Source organism: Culex quinquefasciatus, chromosome 1 (genome assembly GCF_015732765.1).
Source record: "Culex quinquefasciatus strain JHB chromosome 1, VPISU_Cqui_1.0_pri_paternal, whole genome shotgun sequence".
NCBI classification, from domain to species: Eukaryota; Metazoa; Arthropoda; class Insecta; order Diptera; family Culicidae; genus Culex; species Culex quinquefasciatus.
In genome coordinates, this window is record NC_051861.1 from 10048827 (window position 1) to 10070100 (window position 21274).

The following is a 21274-nucleotide window of genomic DNA, read 5'->3' on the forward strand; positions in this document are numbered from 1 at the left end:
TTGCTTGATTTTGGATTTCAAAAGAATCGAAAGTCGAATGAGGAAAAATGCGAATTAGTCACTTTATTTAGCATTTTTAATAAAAGTATGTGCCAACTCACAGCTGATGATATTTGGGATACGGATGGGGTGGCCCGTTCGGGTTAGGCCTTTCTCGCCAATGCGGATGGTTAAAATGTTGAGGAGGCACAAAGTGTTGTGCGCCTCCAGAATCAACGCCGGGTTGCGGTCTGTAGTTCGGTAAGATCGCCTCGACAGCGACGCGATCTACCTTCCTGGCCACGCGGAGCTTCGGCGACGGCAGTTCCGAGTCGATCCAGTCCAGCGACTGCGCCAGCGGGTGGTCCTTGTGCTGTTTGGTTCTCATGTGCAACAACAGATAGCGCTTTTCGGAAAATTCTTTGCTGCAGATCGGACATTTGAGAAACTTTCCGTGCGTGTGCTCCAGCAAGTGCACCTCGAGATCTTTTTTCTTCTTGAACACGGCGCTGCACTGGTCGCAGCGGTACTCCCGTTTAGGCTGGGGGAAATGCTTGGTCGTGTAGTGAGTGCGGACGGGATTTGCTAGCACTTCACCGCATAGGTTGCACGTCTTGACATCCCCTGCCACTGTGTAGTATTGTTTCCAGTGGTTGGACATGGTTTCGGTGTAGTTCGGTTTGAGTTCGTGCTGCTTCTCGTGGTAGGTCAAGCTGGTCTTGGATGGGTAGCTGGAAAAGACGTCATTTTAGAACATTTTGAAGCAAGAAATGCAAACTAAACTTACAGTCTTGGACAGTACTTGCACTGGAACTGCTCGGTAGAGTGCATAACAGAAATGTGCGCCCGAAGGGCGGTCAAAGTGACTAGTTTTTTGTGGCAGATGTGGCATTCAACTTGTTCTGCTTTGTCGTGCACTTTGCTAACGTGTCGCGCAAGCAGTCTTTTAGATTTGAAAATTTTTCCACACACCTCGCAAGGTGTTGGAGGGTCGTGCGTGTTCATATGCCATCGCAGAGCTTTCTTGGTAAGGAAAAGCTTTCCACACTCGGAACAGTTGGACGGGGTTGCATCCGGGGCCAGATCTTGGTGTTTCATCGTGAGGTGCAGATCGAGGCTGCTTTTGTTGGAGAAACGGCTGTCGCAGTGCGGACAAGGCGTGGGATTGTCGTGCATTCTCTTGTGCACGTTAAGCGAAGAGACGCTAGTGATGACCACAGTGCTACGGACGCAAAGTGTGCACGTGTACGGAAGTTCCCCGGAATGCTCGACCAAATGAACCAAAAGTGCTTCCGGGGTATCAAACGGGGCACTCCGGCAAACGTAACACCGGATGTCGCCCTTAATGGGCTTGACTGGAAAGTGATCCTTTTTCTTGCCCTTTTTTCTTTTCTTTACAGGCTGAACTACATCATCGTCTACCTTCTCCTTTGAATTCTCCGAGCTTTCCAGTTGATCAACCTCCTCCGCTTCCTTTTGCTCGTTTCCCTCCAACTCTCTGAAAGACACACAAGTTCTTCAAATATTGATTCCCGTACCAAACTCAGATCTAACATACATTTCCGGTTCCAGCAGATACTCGGCTTCCATTTCCGCCAGCTCTTCCTTGACCATAACATGGCCTGACTCGTACAGCAGCTTTCGCAACTTTTCGTCGTTATCCCGGTACGTTCGGATCGTTTTGTCCAGTGTGGTGACCGTGGTGATACATTCCTCGCACAGCTGCTGTGGCAGCTGGTCGTCTTCATAGATCTGTAAAAAACACACTTTTGTGTTGGATTTCGTGGAAAAGTGGCATTCTTTGACATGTTTTCCATCCAAATTCTAACTCGGAACCCTCACACTTTTTTCGTATACTTCGTTCAACCACCTTGCACGTCGTGCCTCGCATGATGAAGCCCGCCCACTTCGTAACACCTTCAAGCCCAACGTTGAAACAGATCCCGGAGATACCGTCGCATTGACGCAGTCCCTTGCGACATCACACCCGAAATCTTCACGCTGCACCGTGCTCCATCCACCGGTAATTGCACCATTTTAATCAGTTTCCTGGGAAAGCCGCTCTCGATCGATCGAGTCTTACGCGGCTTTGAAATCGATTAACAGTTGGTGCATCGGGATCTGGTACTTGCGACATTTTTGGAGGAGTTGGCGTAGCGAAAAGATTTGGTTCGTCGTCGATTTCTCCTCCACGAAACCGGCCTGGAAAGCACCACCAAAATCCTTTGCTCGCTCCGACAGACGACAGGAGATGATCAGAGACAGCACTGCGCTGGTCGCATTGAGAATAGTGATGGCTCGGTAGTTCTCACATTCCAACTTGTCCCCCTTCTTGTAGATCCTCCAGTAGCTGTTCTGTGTTCCAGATCTTGACAATCAGCTGGTGCAGACAGGACACCCATTTGTCGGCCCCTGCTACCTTCGACCTGAAAAAGATGGACTGGGTTTTCCCTGTGTTCAGCTTGATGCTCCACTTCCGCTGAAACTGTATTTGAGGTTGTTCTGTGACCAAAGCCATGAATGCAGTATCATCCGCAAAGAATGCGTACGAGAATCCATCGATCATCGGAGAAGAGGTCTTAACGGCTAAACTTGAGTCCGCCCGACGTCGGGCATCTGTCAGAGGCGTTTACCTACTGGGTAGTGTAAACAACTAACCTACCTCGATTTGTAGAATTTGGCTGAAAATGTCCTTCAGCGAGTCATTTTCGCTGACTATCTCCCGCAACGACGCTTTTTCCTCCAAGCAGAGGCGACAAATTTTCGTAAAATCCATGTCGATTTTGCGAGAAATATTAGTTTTTTTTTCGGAACAACGATGTTTGGCAAAGTTCAACTTGACATTCTTGTTTCGCGATGACGATCTGTCAACACGATAAACACGGGTTGCACGTTGAACTGGATTTAATGAAAACGGTGAAAATCGATATGAAGATGAATCATGCTTTTTGGGTAAAATTTATTTCTTGTTAATCTGGAGTTGGTCATACTATTAGCAGGGTTGTTACGGAAAAGTCGAGAAAAAATCCGCGCCAGATCCGCGCCGACCCCTAAACCCAATCCGCGCGAAATCCGCGCCATAAAAAAAAAAATCGCGAAAAACATAGAAGAGAGTAACATAATGAATGAAATTTTAAACGAAAAAAAGAATAATACAGAAGGCATTTGGATCAGTACCGTTGATCAGTTGTGGATTCATATCCCACCTGTACCAAATGGAATCTTTTTTTGCCATTTCTGAAACAATATGAGCATTTTTTGCAACACTAATATCATTGCTTTAAAAACAAATTTAGGAAAAAAATTAAATTCTGAATTTTAAAAAAATTAAAACCATAAAATAATTCACCAAATTATAAAATCTAGGGATTTTGTACTTGATAATTTTCGCCAAAACTTTACTCTGGAAATACGAAACACAAAATTTCTATTATTTTTTTCTCTTAATTTCTCTAAACTAAAATATAATTCTAAAAATGATCCTAACCAAGAAAATGGCAAAAAATAATAATTTAATAATTTAATAATTTAATAATTTAATAATTTAATAATTTAATAATTTAATAATTTAATAATTTAATAATTTAATAATTTAATAATTAAATAATTTAATAATTTAATAATTTGATAATTTAATAATTTAATAATTTAATAATTTAATAATTTAATAATTTAATAATTTAATAATTTAATAATTTAATAATTTAATAATTTAATAATTTAATAATTTAATAATTTAATAATTTAATAATTTAATAATTTAATAATTTAATAACTTAATAATTTAATAATTTAATAATTTAATAATTTAATAATTTAATAATTTAATAATTTAATAATTTAATAATTTAATAATTTAATAATTTAATAATTTAATAATTTAATAATTTAATAATTTAATAATTTAATAATTTAATAATTTAATAATTTAATAATTTAATAATTTAGTAATATAATAATTTAATAATTTAAAAATTCAATAATTTGATAACTTAAGAACTTTCTTAAAAAATTAAAAATTAACAAAAAAATCAATTGTAATATTTTCGTATTTTTTCAATTCAATAATTCGTGTTTTTTTACGTTTTTTGAGTCTCTAAGTTTTGACAATTTCAAATTATGAATTCTATTTTTTTTATTATTTGAATGTGTAAATTCTGAAATTTCAAATTGCTGAATTCTAGATTTCTTATTTTTTAAAATTTTAACATTACATTTCGCTTTTAGGCGGAGATTTTAGCAGATTTCTAAGTGGATTTCGTGTGATAATTGGGAGTAGAATCAATTCTACCTGAATCAGAATGGCAACAGAGTTTTTAATTTTTTCAATAAACGAAAAATTAAAAAATTTAAATTTTTATATTGAAAAAAAAACATCGAAAATCTAAAAAGTTTCATAGCTTCAATTTTTTAATATTCTGTAATTTTTTCGAATTTTGTTATCTATATATATAAAGTTGATAACGGAAAAACGGATCGGAGCGCTCTTTGTTGCGTTGGGTTCGTATAAGCCCAAGAAAGGTTTTTACGCTAATATGTTGACACTTTGGCCACTCCGGAACCGATTCCGGAGCATCGGCAAATTGTATGGAAAAAGATGCGTAAAATCAAATTTTGATCACAGGAGGCTGAATAAACGAAAAAGTAAAAAAAAAGTCAACAAACGAAAAAAGGCAGAACGAAGTCTGTCGGGTTAGCTTTGTTTTTTTTTAAGAGTTGTAATGTGATGTTAAATTTATATTACAAATCTTAATACATTAAAAAAAATCGCTCCTTGCAGATTATTTCAAAGTTTCGTATTAAGAAAAAAAAAACATTCAATAATTTTTAGAAGAAAACATTCTTCATTAACAACTTCTTAGAAATTGATGTTTTCGCACTAAACGAAAAAAAAAAATTAATTTATTTAATTCCTAATAATATTTTCCTTTGTAATTTGAAAGAAAATCAATCGTTCTCAATTATTTTGTTTATCAATATTGCAATCCGCGCGAAATCCGCGCCTGAGCAAAATTAGCCAGCAAATCCGCGCCAGATCCGCGCGATACGCGCCATCCGCGCCATCCGAGCGATCCGCGCCGTCCGTAACAACCCTGTATTAGGGAGCGTTCTTTTATTACGTAACGCGAAAAATCGAACTTTTAGACCCCCTCCCCCCCCCCTCGTAACAAAATTTCCATACAAATTTTAAAAAATTTGTGTAGAGCGTAACACGGCCTCCGACCCCCCCCTCCCCCCCCCCTACTGCGTTACGTAATAAAAGAACGCTCCCTTAGATCCAACCAATCCAGTTGATTTTTTCAAAGGAACATTAGGCGATTATAAGTTCGATCAAATAAATAATTTAAAAAAGATTATTTAAAATTTAATCTTAATCTCTACGCAGGATTTATAAGTTTTTTTTCCACAAGCTGAAAAATACAGCATATTTGCATAAACAAAACGTTTTGTTGATTTGAAAATCATGTTTTTTGTTGAATCAACGCTATCAAAGCAACTTTTTCTAAACAACAAAAGATTTTTGTGGAATTCAAAGTTTTTTTTTCAATGCAAACTTTAGTTGAATCAAAATCTCGTACAGGTTTTTATTCTGCGTTTATTAACGTTATTTTCCACTGCAAACCATAAAAAAAATTCAATACATCAAGGGTCTAAAGCTAACCGTCTGGTCCGGTATGATCGCCTCCACAATGACACGTTCCTCCCGACTCTCCTCCTTCTTCTCCACTAGATTCGGCGACGGCGCCGGCAGGTCCGACTCGATCCAGTCCAGCGACTGCGCCAGCGGGTGGTCCTTGTGCTTTTTGGTTTTCATGTGCCACACCAGATAGCGCTTCTCGGCAAACTCTTTGCCGCAGATCGGACACTTCAGGAACTTCCCGTGCGTGTGCTCCAGCACGTGCACCTCGAGGTCCTTTTTGTGCCGGAACACGGCGCTGCACTGGTCGCAGCGATGCTCCCGTTTGGCCTGGGGGAAATGCTTGTTCGTGTAGTGTTTGCCGATGGCTTTTCCCAGCACCAGGCCGCACAGGGTGCAGGTCCTGACTTCGGAGCCCTTTTCGCCTTCCACGGTGTAGTACTGGCGCCAGTGGTTGGACATGGTTTCGGTGTAGTTCGGTTTGAGTTCGTGCTGCTTTTCGTGGTAGGTTAAGCTGGTCTTGGAGGGGTAGCTGGGAAATGGGTTCAATTAGAATATTTTCAAAACAAGTTTTACGATTCAAACTTACAGTCTCGGACAGTACTTGCACTTGAACTGTTCGTTGGAGTGCATAGTAGAAATGTGCGTCTGCAGGGCATGCAAAGTAATGAGTGTTTTGTGGCAGATGTGGCACTCAACTCGGTCGGCATTGCCGTGCACTCTGTTAACGTGCCGCGTGAGCAGCATTTTAGTTTTGAACATCTTGCCGCAAACTTCGCAAGCCATTGGTTGATCGTGCGAGTTCATGTGAAACCTAAGGGCCTTCGCGTTAAGGAAAACCTTTCCACACTCCGAACAGGTCGACGGAGTTGCGTCCGGGGCCAGCTCCTGGTGCTGCATCGTGATGTGCAGATCAAGGCTTCTTTTGTTGGCGAGACAGTTGTCGCAGTGTGGACACGGCACCGGATTGGCGTGCATTTTCTTGTGCACGTTGAGCGTTGAAACGTTCGTGATGACCACAGTTTTGCGGACGCAAATTTTGCACGTGTACGGAAGCTCCCCGGAATGCTCGCCCAAATGAACCAAGAGTGCTTCCGCGTTACCAAACGAGTCGCTCCTACAAACGTAACACCGAAAGTCACCCTTTTTGGGCGTATCTAGAAACTCCTCATTTTTCTTGCGTCGCCCCAACACGCCCTTTCTACGCTCCTTAACGGGCCGAACGCGTGGACGACCGGGTTTTCGTTTGGGTTTCGACTTTTTGGTCTCTTCCTTGATAGCTAATTCGACTTTAAAATCTTTGTTCTCGAATTCGCTTGGAGTCTCCAAACTTTCGATATGCTCCTCCCCCTTCTCCGTTTGTTCAAGCCCGTCCGAAGTTCTAAAAGATACATAAATTTACAATTAATTTCCCTACAAAAGTCAGACCCAACTCACACTTCCGGTTCCATCAGATACTCGGCTTCCATTTCCACCAGCTCTTCCTTGACCGCAACCGAACCTGTTTCGTACAGCATCTTCCGCAACCTTTCGTCATTCTCCCGGTACGTCCCGATCGTTTCGTCCAGCTTGGTGACCGCGGCGACACACTCCTCGCACAGCTGCTGTGGCAGCTGGTCATCTTCGTAGATCTGTGAAATTTAAAAAAAATCCAATTTTCGTAAGTTTTAACACAAGTCCGACCGACGTCGGGCGTCTGTCGGAGTGATTGCTCACTGGGGGGTGGTGCACAACAAACCTACCTCGATTTGTAGGATTTGGCTGAAAATTTCTTTCGGCGAGTTGTTTTCACCACCGCTGAATATTTCCCGCATCGGCACTTTCTCCTCCAGGCACAGGCGGCAAATTTTCGTAAAATCCATTTCGTTTTTGCAAGAATTTTAAATTATTTTCTGGAACTACGATGTTTTGCATAGTTTAACTTGACATTTTAGTTTGTCGATCTGTCAACAAGGTTGCACGTTGAACTGGGTTCAGCGAGGAAACGTTCAAGTACATTTTAGGTAATTTTTATTCATTTTTTGCTTCGCTTCGGTTCTACCAAAGAATCCAGTGTATTTTTTCAAACGAACATAAGCGGGATTTGTGCCAATTTAAAACTTGATGTTAGTTTAAATTTCAATTAATGTTTAAAAAATATTTGGATGCATATTTGAATCTAATTCCGATTCTCATCCTTAACCAAATCGTCCCCAAAAGGCACGTCGATAACGACCTTGAGCGGCCCCTCACTAAGCGGCGTTCGCCCCGCCGGATACATCGCGTCCAGCCAGTCGAGCCGCTGCGCCAGCGGATGGTCCCGGTGCTGTTTCGTCTTCAGGTGCGACAGCAGATTTCGCCGCTCGTTAAACTCCCGGTCGCAGATGGGACACTTGAGAAACTTCCCCACTGTGTGCTCCAGCTTGTGCACCGAGAGCGATTTTATGTCCCGAAATTCCCGCTCGCACTGCTCACAGGGATACGTTGCCCGCGGGAAGTGCTTGTACTTGAGGTGCATGCTGATGTTGCTCACTACCAAATCGCACTGGTTGCACTTTTTCTTGGGCGGGCCGCCGTCCGCGGACTCCACGACCGTGTAGTAACTGCGAATGTTGGACTTCATTCTGGCGTTGAAGTTGGGAACCTCGGCGTGCTTTTTCTCGTGCTGGCGCAGAGTGGACTCGCTGGTGTAACTATTGGAAAAGGATAATAATTTTAATGGTGAATACATTCTCAGAACTATGTTCATGTTTTAAACCTACATCTTAGAACATTGCGAGCACGGAAATTGAGCGCTTGAGTGCATGATTTCGATGTGGCGTTGCACAGCATCCAGACAGTTGAGCTCCTTCTGGCAAATGTGGCACTTTACCTTGTTCGCCTGGTTGTGCATCCGTTGGATATGCAAGTTCATCTTGGAAGGGCCATTAAACCGCTTCCCGCAAAATTCGCAGCTGTACGCTAGAGTGTGCTTTTGCGCATGTATCTTGAGGGCCATTTTGGAGGGGAATAATTTGTCGCACTGTTCGCACCGCGAGGGTTGCGGATCTAGACAATGTTTGATTTTGATGTGCGTATTGAGAATACCCTTGTTAATCACGCGCATATCACAATGCGGGCACTGGACAGGCATCGCGTGCATCCGCTTGTGGACGTTCAATGAGGTAACGTTCTTTATCGTCACGGTTTCACGAACGCACAGCGGACACGTGTGCGGTACCTCGTCCGCGTGATCTACGTTCAGATGTTCCAACAATGCCTCGCCGCTGCCGAGCGAATCACTTTTGCAAACGTAACATTTGTGGTCGTTCGTTCGTGGCAGATTTGGATCCCGTTTGCAAATGCGCTTCTGCGGCAATTCCGGATTTTTATTGCCACTTTCATCGGAATTTTTCTTACTCCTTTGGCGTCGCTTTTTCGGTTTAGCTACAACCTCACGCTCAATCTCCTCCACCGTTTCCTCCAAAAAACCATCACCTTCTAATTCGGGTTCAACTTTAGCCTCCTCCAGCTGACACGTTTGCGTTTCCGGTTCCATTAGGTGCTCCTCTGGCTCCGATAACAACACTTCATCCTTGACTTCGCAACCCTGAACCAGCTGTTGGCGCAGCCGGAGATCGTTCTGCCGGAAGTGCTCGATGGTTTCGTGTAGATTGACCATCGTGGCGCTGCACTCTTCGCAAACATTTTGCGGCAGGTGATCGTCGGCGTAGACCTGGAAAGAATATTTTCAAAATTCATCCATTTTTTTTCAACCAGAACTTCAAGATTGATTTTTTTTTTCAATTTAAAAAAAAGGTTTCAAGTAGTTCATAAACTGTCGTTATTTCACTCTAACCGTACACAAAAAAAATACAAATTCCAATTTGACCTTTTTTAATCCTATAGTATTAGGCGGACCTTTTTACAATTATTGATCTATCACTTAAAATGTAATATCTCGTGAACTAAAAACAAATAAAAAATCAACGACATTCGAAAACTGTTAAACAGATATCGGTAGACCACAGCATTTTTTTTTAAATTATTCGTAAAACTGTCAAAAATCTACCAAATCATCTATCACATTGATCACATAAAAAACTGTGGTAGAAAAGTATTTACCGCGATAAATTTTTGTTTTTTAGAAGCCAACGAAATATTTCAAGAAAATCCACGATCTACCAAAATCTGTTCAGCAATATGGCTCCCAATGGCTCCGATGTAAAATTGTGTGAAAACTTTAATTTAAATATGCACTCAATGTGAAAATTAATCAACAAGTTCTCATTTGCGCAAGAGACACTGAAAACAATTTTAAATTACAAAGCAGGATACGCCGATCGATTCAACTTCTATTTTTTAAAGAAGTTTGGCTCTGCTTTATACGGCTTGCGGCTCCAGAAACGGGAAGGCAGCGCCGTATTATTTAATACCACGCTCATCTGTTACATTTTTTACGAAGAGAGGACGGCGTTAAGCGGGAAGGAACCAGTCAAGAAAAAAATCAAATGAACAGCAGCGGCAGCGCAAGCAAGTCAGAGAGGGTGAAGAAAAGCCCCAAGAAATCGCTTCCTCTCCTTTGTTCTGCTGTTCGTAAAGCTGTTTCTTGACCACTTTCCTTCCGATCTGCATACTGGCATTTACGTAGTAAAAAAACGCTCCCAAAGCACGTCTCCGATTTGGACAAAAAATCTTGCTTGCTTTGATGGTATCAACAATGGAGTCCTAAAATTAAGCTTAGATTGCTGATATTATTGTTCACAACGATAAAGCTTATTAAATCAATTTCGAAAAATAAACTTCGCAATCCGATGCCAACATTTCAAAAAGCATCATGTACAAACCATGCGTTTTGAGAAAAACGCATTTGAATGTTGAGAATCTATTTTCAATTCCCATTTTAATATAAAAGCAAAATAAGATGTTCTAATAATAACAAACGATGAAAAACGTTGCTTTTATTGATACTTGATCATCCAAATTCAATAAAACAACATTTCCGTAATTTTATTTGAGTAAAACCAACATAACTCCTTTGGAAATCACCAACGTCGATATCACCCTGCTGTCATTGAGGGGGGCGCTTTGTTATGGTTCGTTTTTCTTCGCCGAATGTACATGGCGCTTTGTTTATGTTGCTTTTTTTTTCGTCACGAGGTTTATGTAGCCTTTTGTTTGACAGGTTGACAGGGCTATATAAACAGGGACTGCTGATGGCAGAGATTTTGTTTATGTTACTTTATTTAAAATCATGATTAAACTGACTTTACTGAAGTAACTTTTGCTCATTTTTTGTGGAGAGGTAGCTTATTAGGAGTACTTTCAGAATATGCAATAACCCAGAAAGTGTCAAAATGTACATGATGCCTTTTGAAATGTTACCGTCGAATCCTTCTTGAAATAATAAGGGGGCGCCGTAGCTGGCGTCTTTGAGTTACCACCGCCCAACTCCGGTGTTTTACCGCTGTACATGAAAATTTACATGGGGCTTTAGGACCCTATTGTCTAACTTTTCTGTGTGCTTGAAACCGCCTTGAGTCAGAAATATTTAAAAAAAAAAAAATGTTTATTGTGAATTTTATTTTTATTTCACTGAGTTTCATTAGACCTTTTGAAATCTGCAACTGTTCTTTTTTTTTTCTTTTCCAAACCCCCTAATAAAAACTTACCACGATTTGCAGTACATTGCTGAAAATATCCGCCAGCGGGCTGTGCTGACTGTTTTCCAATATTTGCCTTAATGGGCTCTTTTCCACACAGCACAAGCGGCAAATTTGATCGAAATTCATAACTTTTTACTTGTTTCTTTAACTTATGCAAACTCTTTTTGTCGAACCGATTCCTTCGTGCACGGTTAGTGGTGAGCACCCGAAAGATTTCAGAAGTGCACGCCAGTGTGAAAGTACTCTAAATTGAGTTTAAATACTTGTTTACGTGTTTGACATGGCTTGAAAAGTCAACACAGTTTTCACACAATTTGACGCCAAACAAACATTTTTCCAAAGTTTTGATTAAAATTCAAATTGCAAAATGCTACGCCGCAAGTTAAACGTTAGCTGCATCGTCGAGGGTTGCAATTCCAGAGCGTACTCCGACCAGCCGGTGTTTGCCTTCCCGCGTGTCCCCGAAACGGCCAAGGCCTGGCGGCGGGCGATCGGAATTCATCCGGAGGCGGAAATCCTCCCGGACGAGGGCGTCTGCAGTTTGCACTTTGCCGCAAATTTCGTAAAGAAGGACAAGGAGGATCCGCGTATCGTGTGGCTGATTCCGGGGGCCGTTCCGGATTTGGGCGGTGGTGGTAACTCGGAGACGCCGGCGACCCCATATCATTGTCGGATGTGTGGTTCGGCGCAGGAGACAAGGCTCGACAACGCGGTCAGTGTAATGCGCCGGGACAAGCACATGCTGCCGGTGTTGGACATTTGCTTGGATCTGAACAGCGAAATCCACTCGCTGCTTCCGGACGGAGTCTGCGAATCGTGCGCTTCGACGGTTCGCTACATTACCCAATTTGCCGAAAGTTGCTGGAAGGCACAGTGCAGTTTGGCCGAGAGTTATGCTCCGGGCAGGGACTTCAAGGTTGAACCCTGGAAGAGACTTGCTTTCTGTGAGGACGAGCCGCCGGAAAACGATCCGTTGCAGACGGAGATGAAACCGGGTGTAGAAGAGGAACATTCGGAATCCGAGATGATTGAGCTGATTCCGATGGAGGAGGTCAAGCAGGAACCTCAGCTGGAGATGTACGAACCGGAAATCCCCCAAAATACAACTATTGAACCAGAAGAGGCACCACTAGTTGAGCCACTACCGTACGACCCACCCGAACCAAGCGGTAGCAAACCTCCGAGAAAGGCTCGAGAACCACCTGCCAAGCGTCCCCGCCCATCTGAAGGATTCGACACCAACGAGAGCGATTTGTGGGCGTGTGACTTTTGCAACCAGAAATTCGCCATCAAAAAGCTCCTGGATCAACACATTCGAACGCACGTGCGCCAGCTGGCCGAGCTCGAGAAGAAACGCCAGCTGCAGCTTACCGGACAGTTTCGCTGTCTCAAGTGCCAGACCATGTTTCCAACGGCGGAAGAACTAAAGGTCCACTTTGCTGCCCAGCACCAGAAGAAGATCGAGTGCAAGCTGTGCAACGTTACGTTCAAGTTAGTTCAAAGCTGGGTTTAAAAAAACTTCTTCTTACTTAACCGGAATTTTCAACTTGACTTTCAGCTTCGCCGGCTTATTGGATAGACACAACGCTCAGATGCATCCGGAACTAGTTAAGACAAAGAGAAAGTACTGAAACAATGGTTTTCCGACGCTGGAATTCGATCCGATTTGTATTTATGATTAACTTATTCAAATAAATTTCCTCCAAACTAAATCAAGGTCTGATCTTGGCATATCAGCATTTTAACTTTCAATTCAAGTTAATTTCAAATTTTTCAAAAATACACATGGGACAAACTTGCTTTTAGCGGCAGTAATAATATTAAAAGTCCAGAATTGCCTCATAAGGCTGAAACTTGAAAAGCAGACGTAATGATTATTGCACTCGACTTACGAACCTTCTCGATAGTAAGATTTCGATCAACCATCGACAAATTACGACTTGCCGTTGAGAAATCAAAATTGAAATTTTACTATCGAGAAATCTCGATCGAGGATCGAAAAATTACGATCAAAATTTGCAAAAGCAACATTAAAAAAAAAACATTTTTGAAAATAAAAAAAAACTTGTCAAAAGTTTTGCAAATTTTGATTTTTTTTATTTCGTAAATCTTAAATTTTTCATAATTAATCATATAATATTTTTTATTTTTTCAGTAATTATTGCTTATTGAGCAATTCTCTACGAAATCAGTCTTTTTTCTTCAATTTTAATATTTGTACATATTTTTTAATCCGACTGAAACTTTTTTGGTGCCTTCGGTATGCTCAAAGAAGCCATTTTGCATCATTAGTTTGTCCATATAATTTTCCATACAAATTTGGCAGCTGTCCATACAAAAATGATGTATGAAAATTCAAAAATCTGTATCTTTTGAAGGAATTTTTTGATCGATTTAGTGTCTTCGGCAAAGTTGTAGGTATGGATTCGGACTACACTGGAAAAAAATAATACACGGTAAAAAAAATTGGTGATTTTTTTATTTAACTTTTTAACACTAAAACTTGATTTGCAAAAAACCTTATTTTTATTTTTTATTTTTTTGATATGTTTGCCAACTTTTCAGAAATTTCCAAGTTGTGCAAAAAATCATTGACCGAGTTATGATTTTTTTAATCAATACTGATTTTTTCAAAAAATCGAAATTTTGGTCGCATTTTTCATTTTTCGATGTAAAATTGAATTTGCAATCAAAAAGTACTTTAGTGAAATTTTGATAAAATGCACCGTTTTCAAGTTATAAATATTTTTGAAAAGCTGAGCAAATTCTCTATATTTTGCTTCATTGGACTTTGTTGATACGACCTTTAGTTGCTGAGATATTGCAATGCAAAGGTTTAAAAACAGGAAAATTGATGTTTTCTAAGTCTCACCCAAACAGCCCACCATTTTTTAATGCCGCTATCTCAGCAACTAATGGTTCGATTTTCAATGTTAAAATATGAAACATTTGTGAAATTTTCCGATCTTTAAAAAAAATATTTACAAAATTTTCAAATCAAGACTAACATTTTAAAAGGGCGTAATATTCGATGTTTGGCCTTTTTGAAATGTTAGTCTTGATTTGAAAATTTTGAAAATATTGTTTTCGAAAAATTAAAATTAAAAGATCGGAAAATTTCACAAATGTTTCATATTTTAACATTGAAAATCGGACCATTAGTTGCTGAGATATCGACATTGAAAAATGGTGGGCTGTTTGGGTGAGACTTAGAAAACATCAATTTTCCTGTTTTTTAGCCTTTGCATAGCAATATCTCAGCAACTATGGGTCGCATCAACAAAGTTCAATAAAGCAAAATATAGAGAATTTGCTCAGCTTTTCAAAAATATTTTTTTCAAAAGTGGACAAACATGTGCACTAATTTAAAAAAAAGAAAAACTGCGACTATTTTGAAAAAAAGTACATAAAAATGGCTATAACTTAAAAACGGTGCACTTTATCAAAATTTCACTAAAGTACTTTTTGATTGCAAATTCAATTTTACATCGAAAAATGAAGTTGAAAATTTTTGCGACCAAAATTTCGATTATTTGAAAAAATCAGTATTGATAAAAAAATTCATAACTCGTCCAATGATTTTTTGCACAACCTCGAAATGTCTGAAATGTTGGCATTTTATGTCCTCTAAAACAAATCAAAAAATAAAAAAAAATAAAAATAGGGTTTTTTTGCAAATCAAGTTTTAGTGATAAAAAGTTAAATAAAAAATCACCAATTTTTTTTTACCGTGTATTATTTTTTTCCAGTGTAGTCCGTATCCATACCTACAACTTTGCCGAAGACACCAAATCGATCAAAAAATTCCTTCAAAAGATACAGATTTTTGAATTTTCATACATCATTTTTGTATGGACAGCTGCCAAATTTGTATGGAAAATTATATGGACAAACTAATGATGCAAAATGGCTTCTTTGGGCATACCGAAGGCACCAAAAAAGTTTCAGTCGGATTAAAAAATACAAAAAAAATCGAATGTCCGAAATCCTAGAGAACTGCTCTATTGCGAGATAAAATCACGTTTCTGTTTTTCCGTAATTTGAGATGGAGTCATTGAAGAATTTAATCAGGAATTTGAGAATTCATTAATCTATTTAACCATTTATCCGATCTGTTTTTATGTAATTTGTATTGATGGCATTAAAGAATTTAATTTTTAGAATTGAAAAAAATATGAATTTATGAATTCAAGGGATAACAAATTTAGGAATTTAAGACTTTTAGAATCAAGGGTTAAAGAATTTAAAAAAAAAAAAAAACAAGAATAAGTTTAAATTTTGAGTCCGGGGTTTTAAACGTCAGAATTTTTAAATTTTAGAATTTTTAATTCTAAAATCATAAAATTTTGGAGCCATTTTTTAATTTGGGATGTTAGATTTTTTTTTAATTTTGGATTTTTTATTTTTTTATTTTCAGATTTTTTAAAAATAATATTCTAATCGTTAAAGGGGAAATATACCCTTTCTAATCAAACACCTATCTTCGTCATGTGAAGAGTTTGATGCTCGATTAAAGCTCCAAAATACTATAAAGGCTATAAACTTACCAGCAACAGCACCACCTCAAGTAAGCACGCAATGCAATTTTTAATCATAATTTCTATTTTGCGAGACCATTTCTCATCATTTCACACATCCACACGCAAGATGAGAGGTTAACTGCTTAACGAAAGTCGCCATCAATATCTTTTCACTTGCGCTAACGATTTCAATTGCTTCCAACTACCGGCAACATGTTCTTTTGCACATTAGTTAGTCACTCATTTGAAAAATAATCCCGAAACATGTAAATAATTGGCAAGCCCCAACAAAAAAAAAAAACAAACGCGTCAAGTCTTTTGACGTTTGACTTTTTTGACGACCCATTCCAATCAATGTCTGAAGAAAACCGAGCGAAGGCAAATAAAGAACAAAGAGTGGCTACCAACACCACCAGCAGCGCTTGTTGGTGTGAACCAGAGATGCCAGGAAATTGCTACTTTTCGTGAGTGTTTGCTTAAAATTTCATACATTTTGGCAGCACTAAGCAGACCCAAAAGAGCGCTGGAAGAAAAAAAGAACTAAGCTGAAAATAGGAAAATGGGCGTGGCCCAATGCACTCGACTGATTAGAATGCGTTTGAGACATATTTTTTTTAAATGCTTATAAAAGGAATAGCATAACTTTTAATAAAAGTGAAAATAAACAGAAATGTTTACAAAAAGTTGCTCTTCTCGTTTAGGTTTTAAAAAATTTCAAGGAACACTCCAGATTATCCAGTATCATTCAAACACGACCGCTTATTAGGCTTAAAATAGGTATATTTCCCCTATTATTTTTCTGAATGTTTTAAAACAGACAAGCAATTATTTGAGCAATTAAAAAGTTCAAAAAAAAAAATAAAAGGGATCTATGCAAAAGCATTGCCGTAACAATCACCTATTATTTCTAGAGTAAATTTCCAAACAAGTTCCTTTACTCTCTAAAATTTTTAAAAATTTATTCTAGATTTTTATTGTCAACTTTTTAAAGACAATTCACAATTTCGAGACTTTTTTGTTTTAAATTCAGGGTTGTTACGGGAGAGTCGTAAAAAATCCGCGCCAAATCCGCTCCGACCTGAAATCCGAAACCGCGCGAAATCCGCGCCATATAAAAAAATATCGCGACCAAAATTTAAGAAATTTTATTTTTAAATGAAGTAAAACTAATTCAGAAAGTATTTGATAAACAAAAAACTCGTTTTATGTTTAAAGACTCCAAAAGAATGAATGCAATGAATCCATAAAAAAATACCTCAAGAGACGGTCAAGGCAAGGGTCATGAAAAAAAATCTTCAAAATAGAAAATACAATATTTAAAAACCTAAAAATTTAACATATAAAATATAAGCTAAAAAATAAATCAAAATCTAAAATTTTAATAAGATAAAATTTAAAATTTCGAAAGTCTAAAAATTCAAAATCTATACCAATCTTTATCTTTTTATACAGTTTATAATCCAAAATCTTCGCTAAAATTTCACTCCGAAAGAAATTTAATTTTCGATATATAAAATATTTTCTTCTCATAATTTCAAAATCTCTAACATAAAATATGACATCAAAAATTGTGACAATCAAGAATTTAAGAAATCAAGAATTTTTGAATTCAAGAATTACGAATTTAAAAATATAAACATTTAAGAATTTAAGAATTCAATAATTTAATAATTTAAGAATTTAAGAATTTAAGAATTTAATCATTAAAAAGCTTAGGAATACTAAAATTATTTTAGATTTGAGAAATATTTTTTGTTGTTTTCTATATTGTTTTGAATTTGATATTTTCTAGATTTTAAATTTTAACTTTTTAATTTAGATTTTTTTTTAAATATTCAAATTTGTGATTACCCAAATTTTTAGTAATTTGAATTCAGATTTCTAAAATTTTGAATTAAGAAATTTCAGATTTTTTAAATTACAATTTTAGAAATTTCGAAAAAAAAATATCTGGAGTTTTTTTTTTGAAAAGGACCAATAGTCCAAATTTTCAGTTTTTGCTTTTTGGGTGTTTTTCAATACCCCTGACTCAAGGCGGTTCTAAAAACACCCAAAAAGCAAAAACTGGAAATTTGGTTTATTGGACCTTTTCAAAAAACAAACTCCAGATATATGTATTTTGATTTTTTTTGTTTATAAAAACCATTAAAACAAAAAAAGTTTCGAATTTTTGAATTTCGGAAGCTTTGAATTTGGAATGTTCTGATCTTTTAATTTTCGCCAAGAATGTTTAAATTTAGAAAAAAAAATATTTCTAAACTCCATTTCAATTCCATATTTCTAAATTGCATCTAAAATTCGAAAGTGGAGGCCAGCTTCTGTTACGTCCAATCAAGCTCATATTTGGCGCCCACAAGAACAAGCCCCAATAATAGTTTTTGTTACACATTCTAATGTCTATATCTTCGGGAAAAGTTTGTAATATTTGATTTACAACATTAAAAATTTAATAAATCCATACTGGACATACTGGAAAAATAAATAAGGTTAAATATCATTACTTAAAACTCAAAAGATATTAAATATTCGGAGCAGGAGATGTTAAGAAATGACAAGAAACATACAAAATAATTTGTACATAATCTTCATCTTCATTTTTCCACGTTTCGTACCAAGAAAATACAAACAAACATTTTCAGAAGAAAATTCAATTAATAAAAAATATGAAATTCTTGCACTCAAAGGAAAAAAAAACAAATCATCGTAATTCCTGATAATATTTTTCTTAATAATATGAAAGTAATTCTATCTCTCTCAATTAATTTATTTATCAAAATTGCCATCCGCGCGAAATCCGCGCCTGAGCAAAATTAGCCAGCAAATCCGCGCCAGATCCGCGCTATCTGCGCGAATTTGAAGGATTTCCACTGTTCCGGGTCGAGAGGCCACCCTAAAAAAAGTTGACCGTTTTTTTTAAAGTTTATGTTGCTCGTTCTTCGGTATTTTGGTTATGCCTAATGTCACTTAGAAATCCGTTCGCTACTTTAAATAATACCAAGGGACCGTTTCTTTCCACAAACTCCACCAAACCCCGGAACCTTATTGCGATGTTCTGTTTTTTATTACCGAAATAGACATGTTAAAATAGAGACGAATGCTTAAAAACTGGCACTACTCACCAATCGCACACACGCTAACCGCTGTAACTGCCGGGTGGAAGCATCATGGCGGCCGGCGCTGTGGCCGCGTGACCACCGGGAGGATACCCGAACCCAGCCGGATAGTGGCCCGGATGATACTGCTGCGGATGATGGTGTTGCTGAATCGGATGCGACTGGGAAGACTCGGACGACATCATCGAGTCGTGGCTGGGTTCGAGCATGTGCGGAACGATCACCTCGACGGTGGCGGGCGTTGTTGATGGCGGTGGTGGAGGCGGTTGACTTGGTTCGGCTGATTCCGCGGGCTGTTGTTGCTGCTGCTGCTTCGAGGCGGCACTCTTGCGCGATCGGTTGCTGTTTTTGTACAGCTTGACGCCCTTGAACTCCATGCCGTGCTCGCGCATCTTGTGCTGGGTCAGCATATAGTTGAATCTGGAGGAGAAAGAATAGCGTTTAGGAAAAGTTAATGTTTGAACAAGACCGCTTTCTCACCTGTAGCCGGCGCCGCAAATCTCGCACGTGATTCGATCGCCGGTGTGCTTCATCACGTGCAATCGAAGTTGGTTCGGCAGCAGGAATGCCTTCCCGCAATAGGTGCACTTGTGCTTGAGCGAACTCTCGTCCGAGTGTTTGTTCTTCATATGGCGCTGTAATCCCTTCCTCCAGGCACACTTTATTCCGCAGATGTTGCAGACAAATGTCTTTTTCTCGTGCAGGGACTCGATATGCATCTGCAACTCTCGCCGGATGTAGTACTGCTTCCCGCATATATTGCAAACGTAGTCCTTCTTTTCGCTGTGAATTTTAAGATGCGACGTGAAGTTGCCTTTGTGGATCAGAATCTTGCCACAGATTGGACAGATGCGACTCGTTTCCTGCGATGCCGCCGACGCCGATTTCTTCCGACCTCGACCCACTTTCGGCTTCGTCTCATTCTCGTAATCCTCGAGTAACTTTTGTTTCGGCTTTCGGCCACGCTTCTTCGGCACCAAAACCTGCCGCTTCCGCAGTGGCTTGTCGTCTTCCGAGTCCGACTCTTCGTCACTCTCCACGAAACTGTCCTCATCGCTCGTGTCGCTCACGCGGGATTTTCTCCTACGCCTTGGACGCTTCTCCTCCTCCTCCGCAGCTGACTTCGAGTCTTCGTCCGACTGCGCCGAGTCGGAATCGCCACCCCCGTCGTCGAACCCGTCCGGCGGATCTTCGCCGTAGTCTTCCGGCGGAGGATCGTCGTTCGTAATCAGCTCAACCGGCTTAACGTCCCGTGGACTTTCCTGCGATTGTTCCAAATACTCCGCCTCCATGTCCTCGACCAGCTCCACCTTTTCCTGCTTCAGCTGAACAACAGTTGTGTTCTCCAACAGTTCACAATCCGGTTCCAGCTTGAGCGCCTCATTCTCAACGAAAATCCGCTCCAGCTTGAGCTGAGTCTCCTCGCACTTGCGCACAAACTCCACGCACGATTCGGCCGTGTCCATGCAATCGTCGCACACACCCTGGGGCAAATCCACCCTCCCATAATACTGCCCCAACAAAAACTTCAGCAAGTCCTCACCATCCTTCAGGTCGCACATCAAATCCTCCAGCGGTCGCTTCTCCCGCCTCCCGCACAACCGGCAATAGTACTTCGGATTTGTCTCTGTCCGCCCCGGGGGCCTGCCCCGCCCGTCAACCTTGCACCTCCCCCTACCGCCACCCTCCAGATCCTCCGGCTTTGGCTCGACCAGATTCATCGTTGGCCACGCGTCCGGAAACAGCCGCGGCATCTTGTAGCTCCGATCGATGAACCGCTCCTCAAAGTGGCGCTCGCAAACCCGCGTATTCTTCGGGATGGTCTTGTTCTTGCGACGATTCCAACCCGACTCGCTCCACCACTGCTGGAGGCCGTCCGATTTGTACGCGCTCATGAACAGCACCTGGCCGTACTCGGACGTGCAGCCCGGGATGAAGCACACCCGGTTCACGGGTTTCTTCTGCATGGTGCCCGTCTTCAATTCAACACTAAAATATATTCCAGCACTGTTTTACGGGAAATTTGCAAATTAAATCAGTGAAAATTAAGAATTTTTTTTGATTGTTTACGTTTGTGAACTTCGGAGAAACGATGCCGTTTGGCTGTCAAAACTTTTACACACGGTCAGATAAGATTACTCAAAAGTGATTTTTTACGCAAAATTCAGTGCATGCACTACATGGGCACGGACGTCCGTGACATGGGTGCACCCAATAGAGCAGCGATTCTCAACGGGGGTACCGGGCCAACTTGATTTACATGGCAGGGGGTACCGGCCTAGAAGAAGGTTGAGAATAGCTGCAATAGAGCAACCGTCCCCTAACATGACAGTTTTCGTGAGTTGCGCGTATCCACCGACAGATGGCAGGTGGGCCTCGTCGGAGTACGCCCTTCAAATA

General features: G+C 39.8%; 4 protein-coding genes across 6 annotated transcripts; 1 reads left to right on the top strand and 3 right to left on the bottom strand.

Moving 5' to 3' along the window:
- Nucleotides 1–42: 42 nt before the first annotated feature.
- On the bottom strand, nucleotides 43–7509 carry LOC6039922 (zinc finger protein 2). Of its 3 annotated transcripts, none has more exons than XM_038248324.1 (4): nucleotides 7360–7509; nucleotides 7055–7248; nucleotides 6207–6998; nucleotides 43–710 (listed from the first exon to the last, which is right to left on the bottom strand). In XM_038248324.1, the coding sequence occupies exons 1-4, from the start codon at nucleotides 7477–7479 to the stop codon at nucleotides 98–100; spliced, it is 1719 nt and encodes a 572-aa protein (XP_038104252.1). In that variant the 5' UTR covers nucleotides 7480–7509; the 3' UTR covers nucleotides 43–97. The 3 variants fall into 3 exon arrangements, with proteins under 3 accessions (XP_038104252.1, XP_038104253.1, XP_001849420.2); XM_038248325.1 differs by lacking the exons at nucleotides 6207–6998; nucleotides 7055–7248; nucleotides 7360–7509 and adding exons at nucleotides 767–1477; nucleotides 1538–1731; nucleotides 2642–2876; XM_001849368.2 differs by lacking the exon at nucleotides 43–710 and adding an exon at nucleotides 5548–6149.
- A 103-nt stretch (nucleotides 7510–7612) lies between these two features.
- Nucleotides 7613–11454, bottom strand: LOC6039923 (zinc finger protein 62 homolog). Its single transcript, XM_038248331.1, has 3 exons — nucleotides 11248–11454; nucleotides 8359–9311; nucleotides 7613–8289 (listed from the first exon to the last, which is right to left on the bottom strand). The coding sequence occupies exons 1-3, from the start codon at nucleotides 11365–11367 to the stop codon at nucleotides 7776–7778; spliced, it is 1587 nt and encodes a 528-aa protein (XP_038104259.1). The 5' UTR covers nucleotides 11368–11454; the 3' UTR covers nucleotides 7613–7775.
- A 56-nt stretch (nucleotides 11455–11510) lies between these two features.
- Nucleotides 11511–12972, top strand: LOC6039924. The gene is made up of 2 exons (XM_001849370.2): nucleotides 11511–12732; nucleotides 12800–12972. The coding sequence occupies exons 1-2, from the start codon at nucleotides 11609–11611 to the stop codon at nucleotides 12870–12872; spliced, it is 1197 nt and encodes a 398-aa protein (XP_001849422.2). The 5' UTR covers nucleotides 11511–11608; the 3' UTR covers nucleotides 12873–12972.
- A 5827-nt stretch (nucleotides 12973–18799) lies between these two features.
- On the bottom strand, nucleotides 18800–20981 carry LOC6039925 (zinc finger protein weckle). The gene is made up of 2 exons (XM_001849371.2): nucleotides 19355–20981; nucleotides 18800–19294 (listed from the first exon to the last, which is right to left on the bottom strand). The coding sequence occupies exons 1-2, from the start codon at nucleotides 20839–20841 to the stop codon at nucleotides 18895–18897; spliced, it is 1887 nt and encodes a 628-aa protein (XP_001849423.2). The 5' UTR covers nucleotides 20842–20981; the 3' UTR covers nucleotides 18800–18894.
- Between the last annotated feature and the right edge of the window lie 293 nt (nucleotides 20982–21274).

Bases quoted from the DNA above. Each gene is read 5' to 3' on its own strand.
- LOC6039922 (XM_038248324.1), bottom strand. From the start codon at position 7,479: ATGGATTTTACGAAAATTTGCCGCCTGTGCCTGGAGGAGAAAGTGCCG. The intron at 6,999-7,054 runs GTGAGTTGGGTC...TGTATCTTTTAG, and splicing joins TATCTGATGGAACCGGAAGT to AACTTCGGACGGGCTTGAAC. The intron at 711-6,206 runs GTAAGTTTGAAT...CGTCTTTTCCAG, and splicing joins TGCAAGTACTGTCCGAGACT to CTACCCATCCAAGACCAGCT.
- LOC6039923 (XM_038248331.1), bottom strand. From the start codon at position 11,367: ATGAATTTCGATCAAATTTGCCGCTTGTGCTGTGTGGAAAAGAGCCCA. The intron at 9,312-11,247 runs GTAAGTTTTTAT...TATTCTTTCCAG, and splicing joins GCAATGTACTGCAAATCGTG to GTCTACGCCGACGATCACCT. The intron at 8,290-8,358 runs GTAGGTTTAAAA...CTTTTCCAATAG, and splicing joins TGCTCGCAATGTTCTAAGAT to TTACACCAGCGAGTCCACTC.
- LOC6039924 (XM_001849370.2), top strand. From the start codon at position 11,609: ATGCTACGCCGCAAGTTAAACGTTAGCTGCATCGTCGAGGGTTGCAAT. The intron at 12,733-12,799 runs GTTAGTTCAAAG...CTTGACTTTCAG, and splicing joins CTGTGCAACGTTACGTTCAA to CTTCGCCGGCTTATTGGATA.
- LOC6039925 (XM_001849371.2), bottom strand. From the start codon at position 20,841: ATGCAGAAGAAACCCGTGAACCGGGTGTGCTTCATCCCGGGCTGCACG. The intron at 19,295-19,354 runs GTGAGAAAGCGG...TTTCTCCTCCAG, and splicing joins ATTTGCGGCGCCGGCTACAG to ATTCAACTATATGCTGACCC.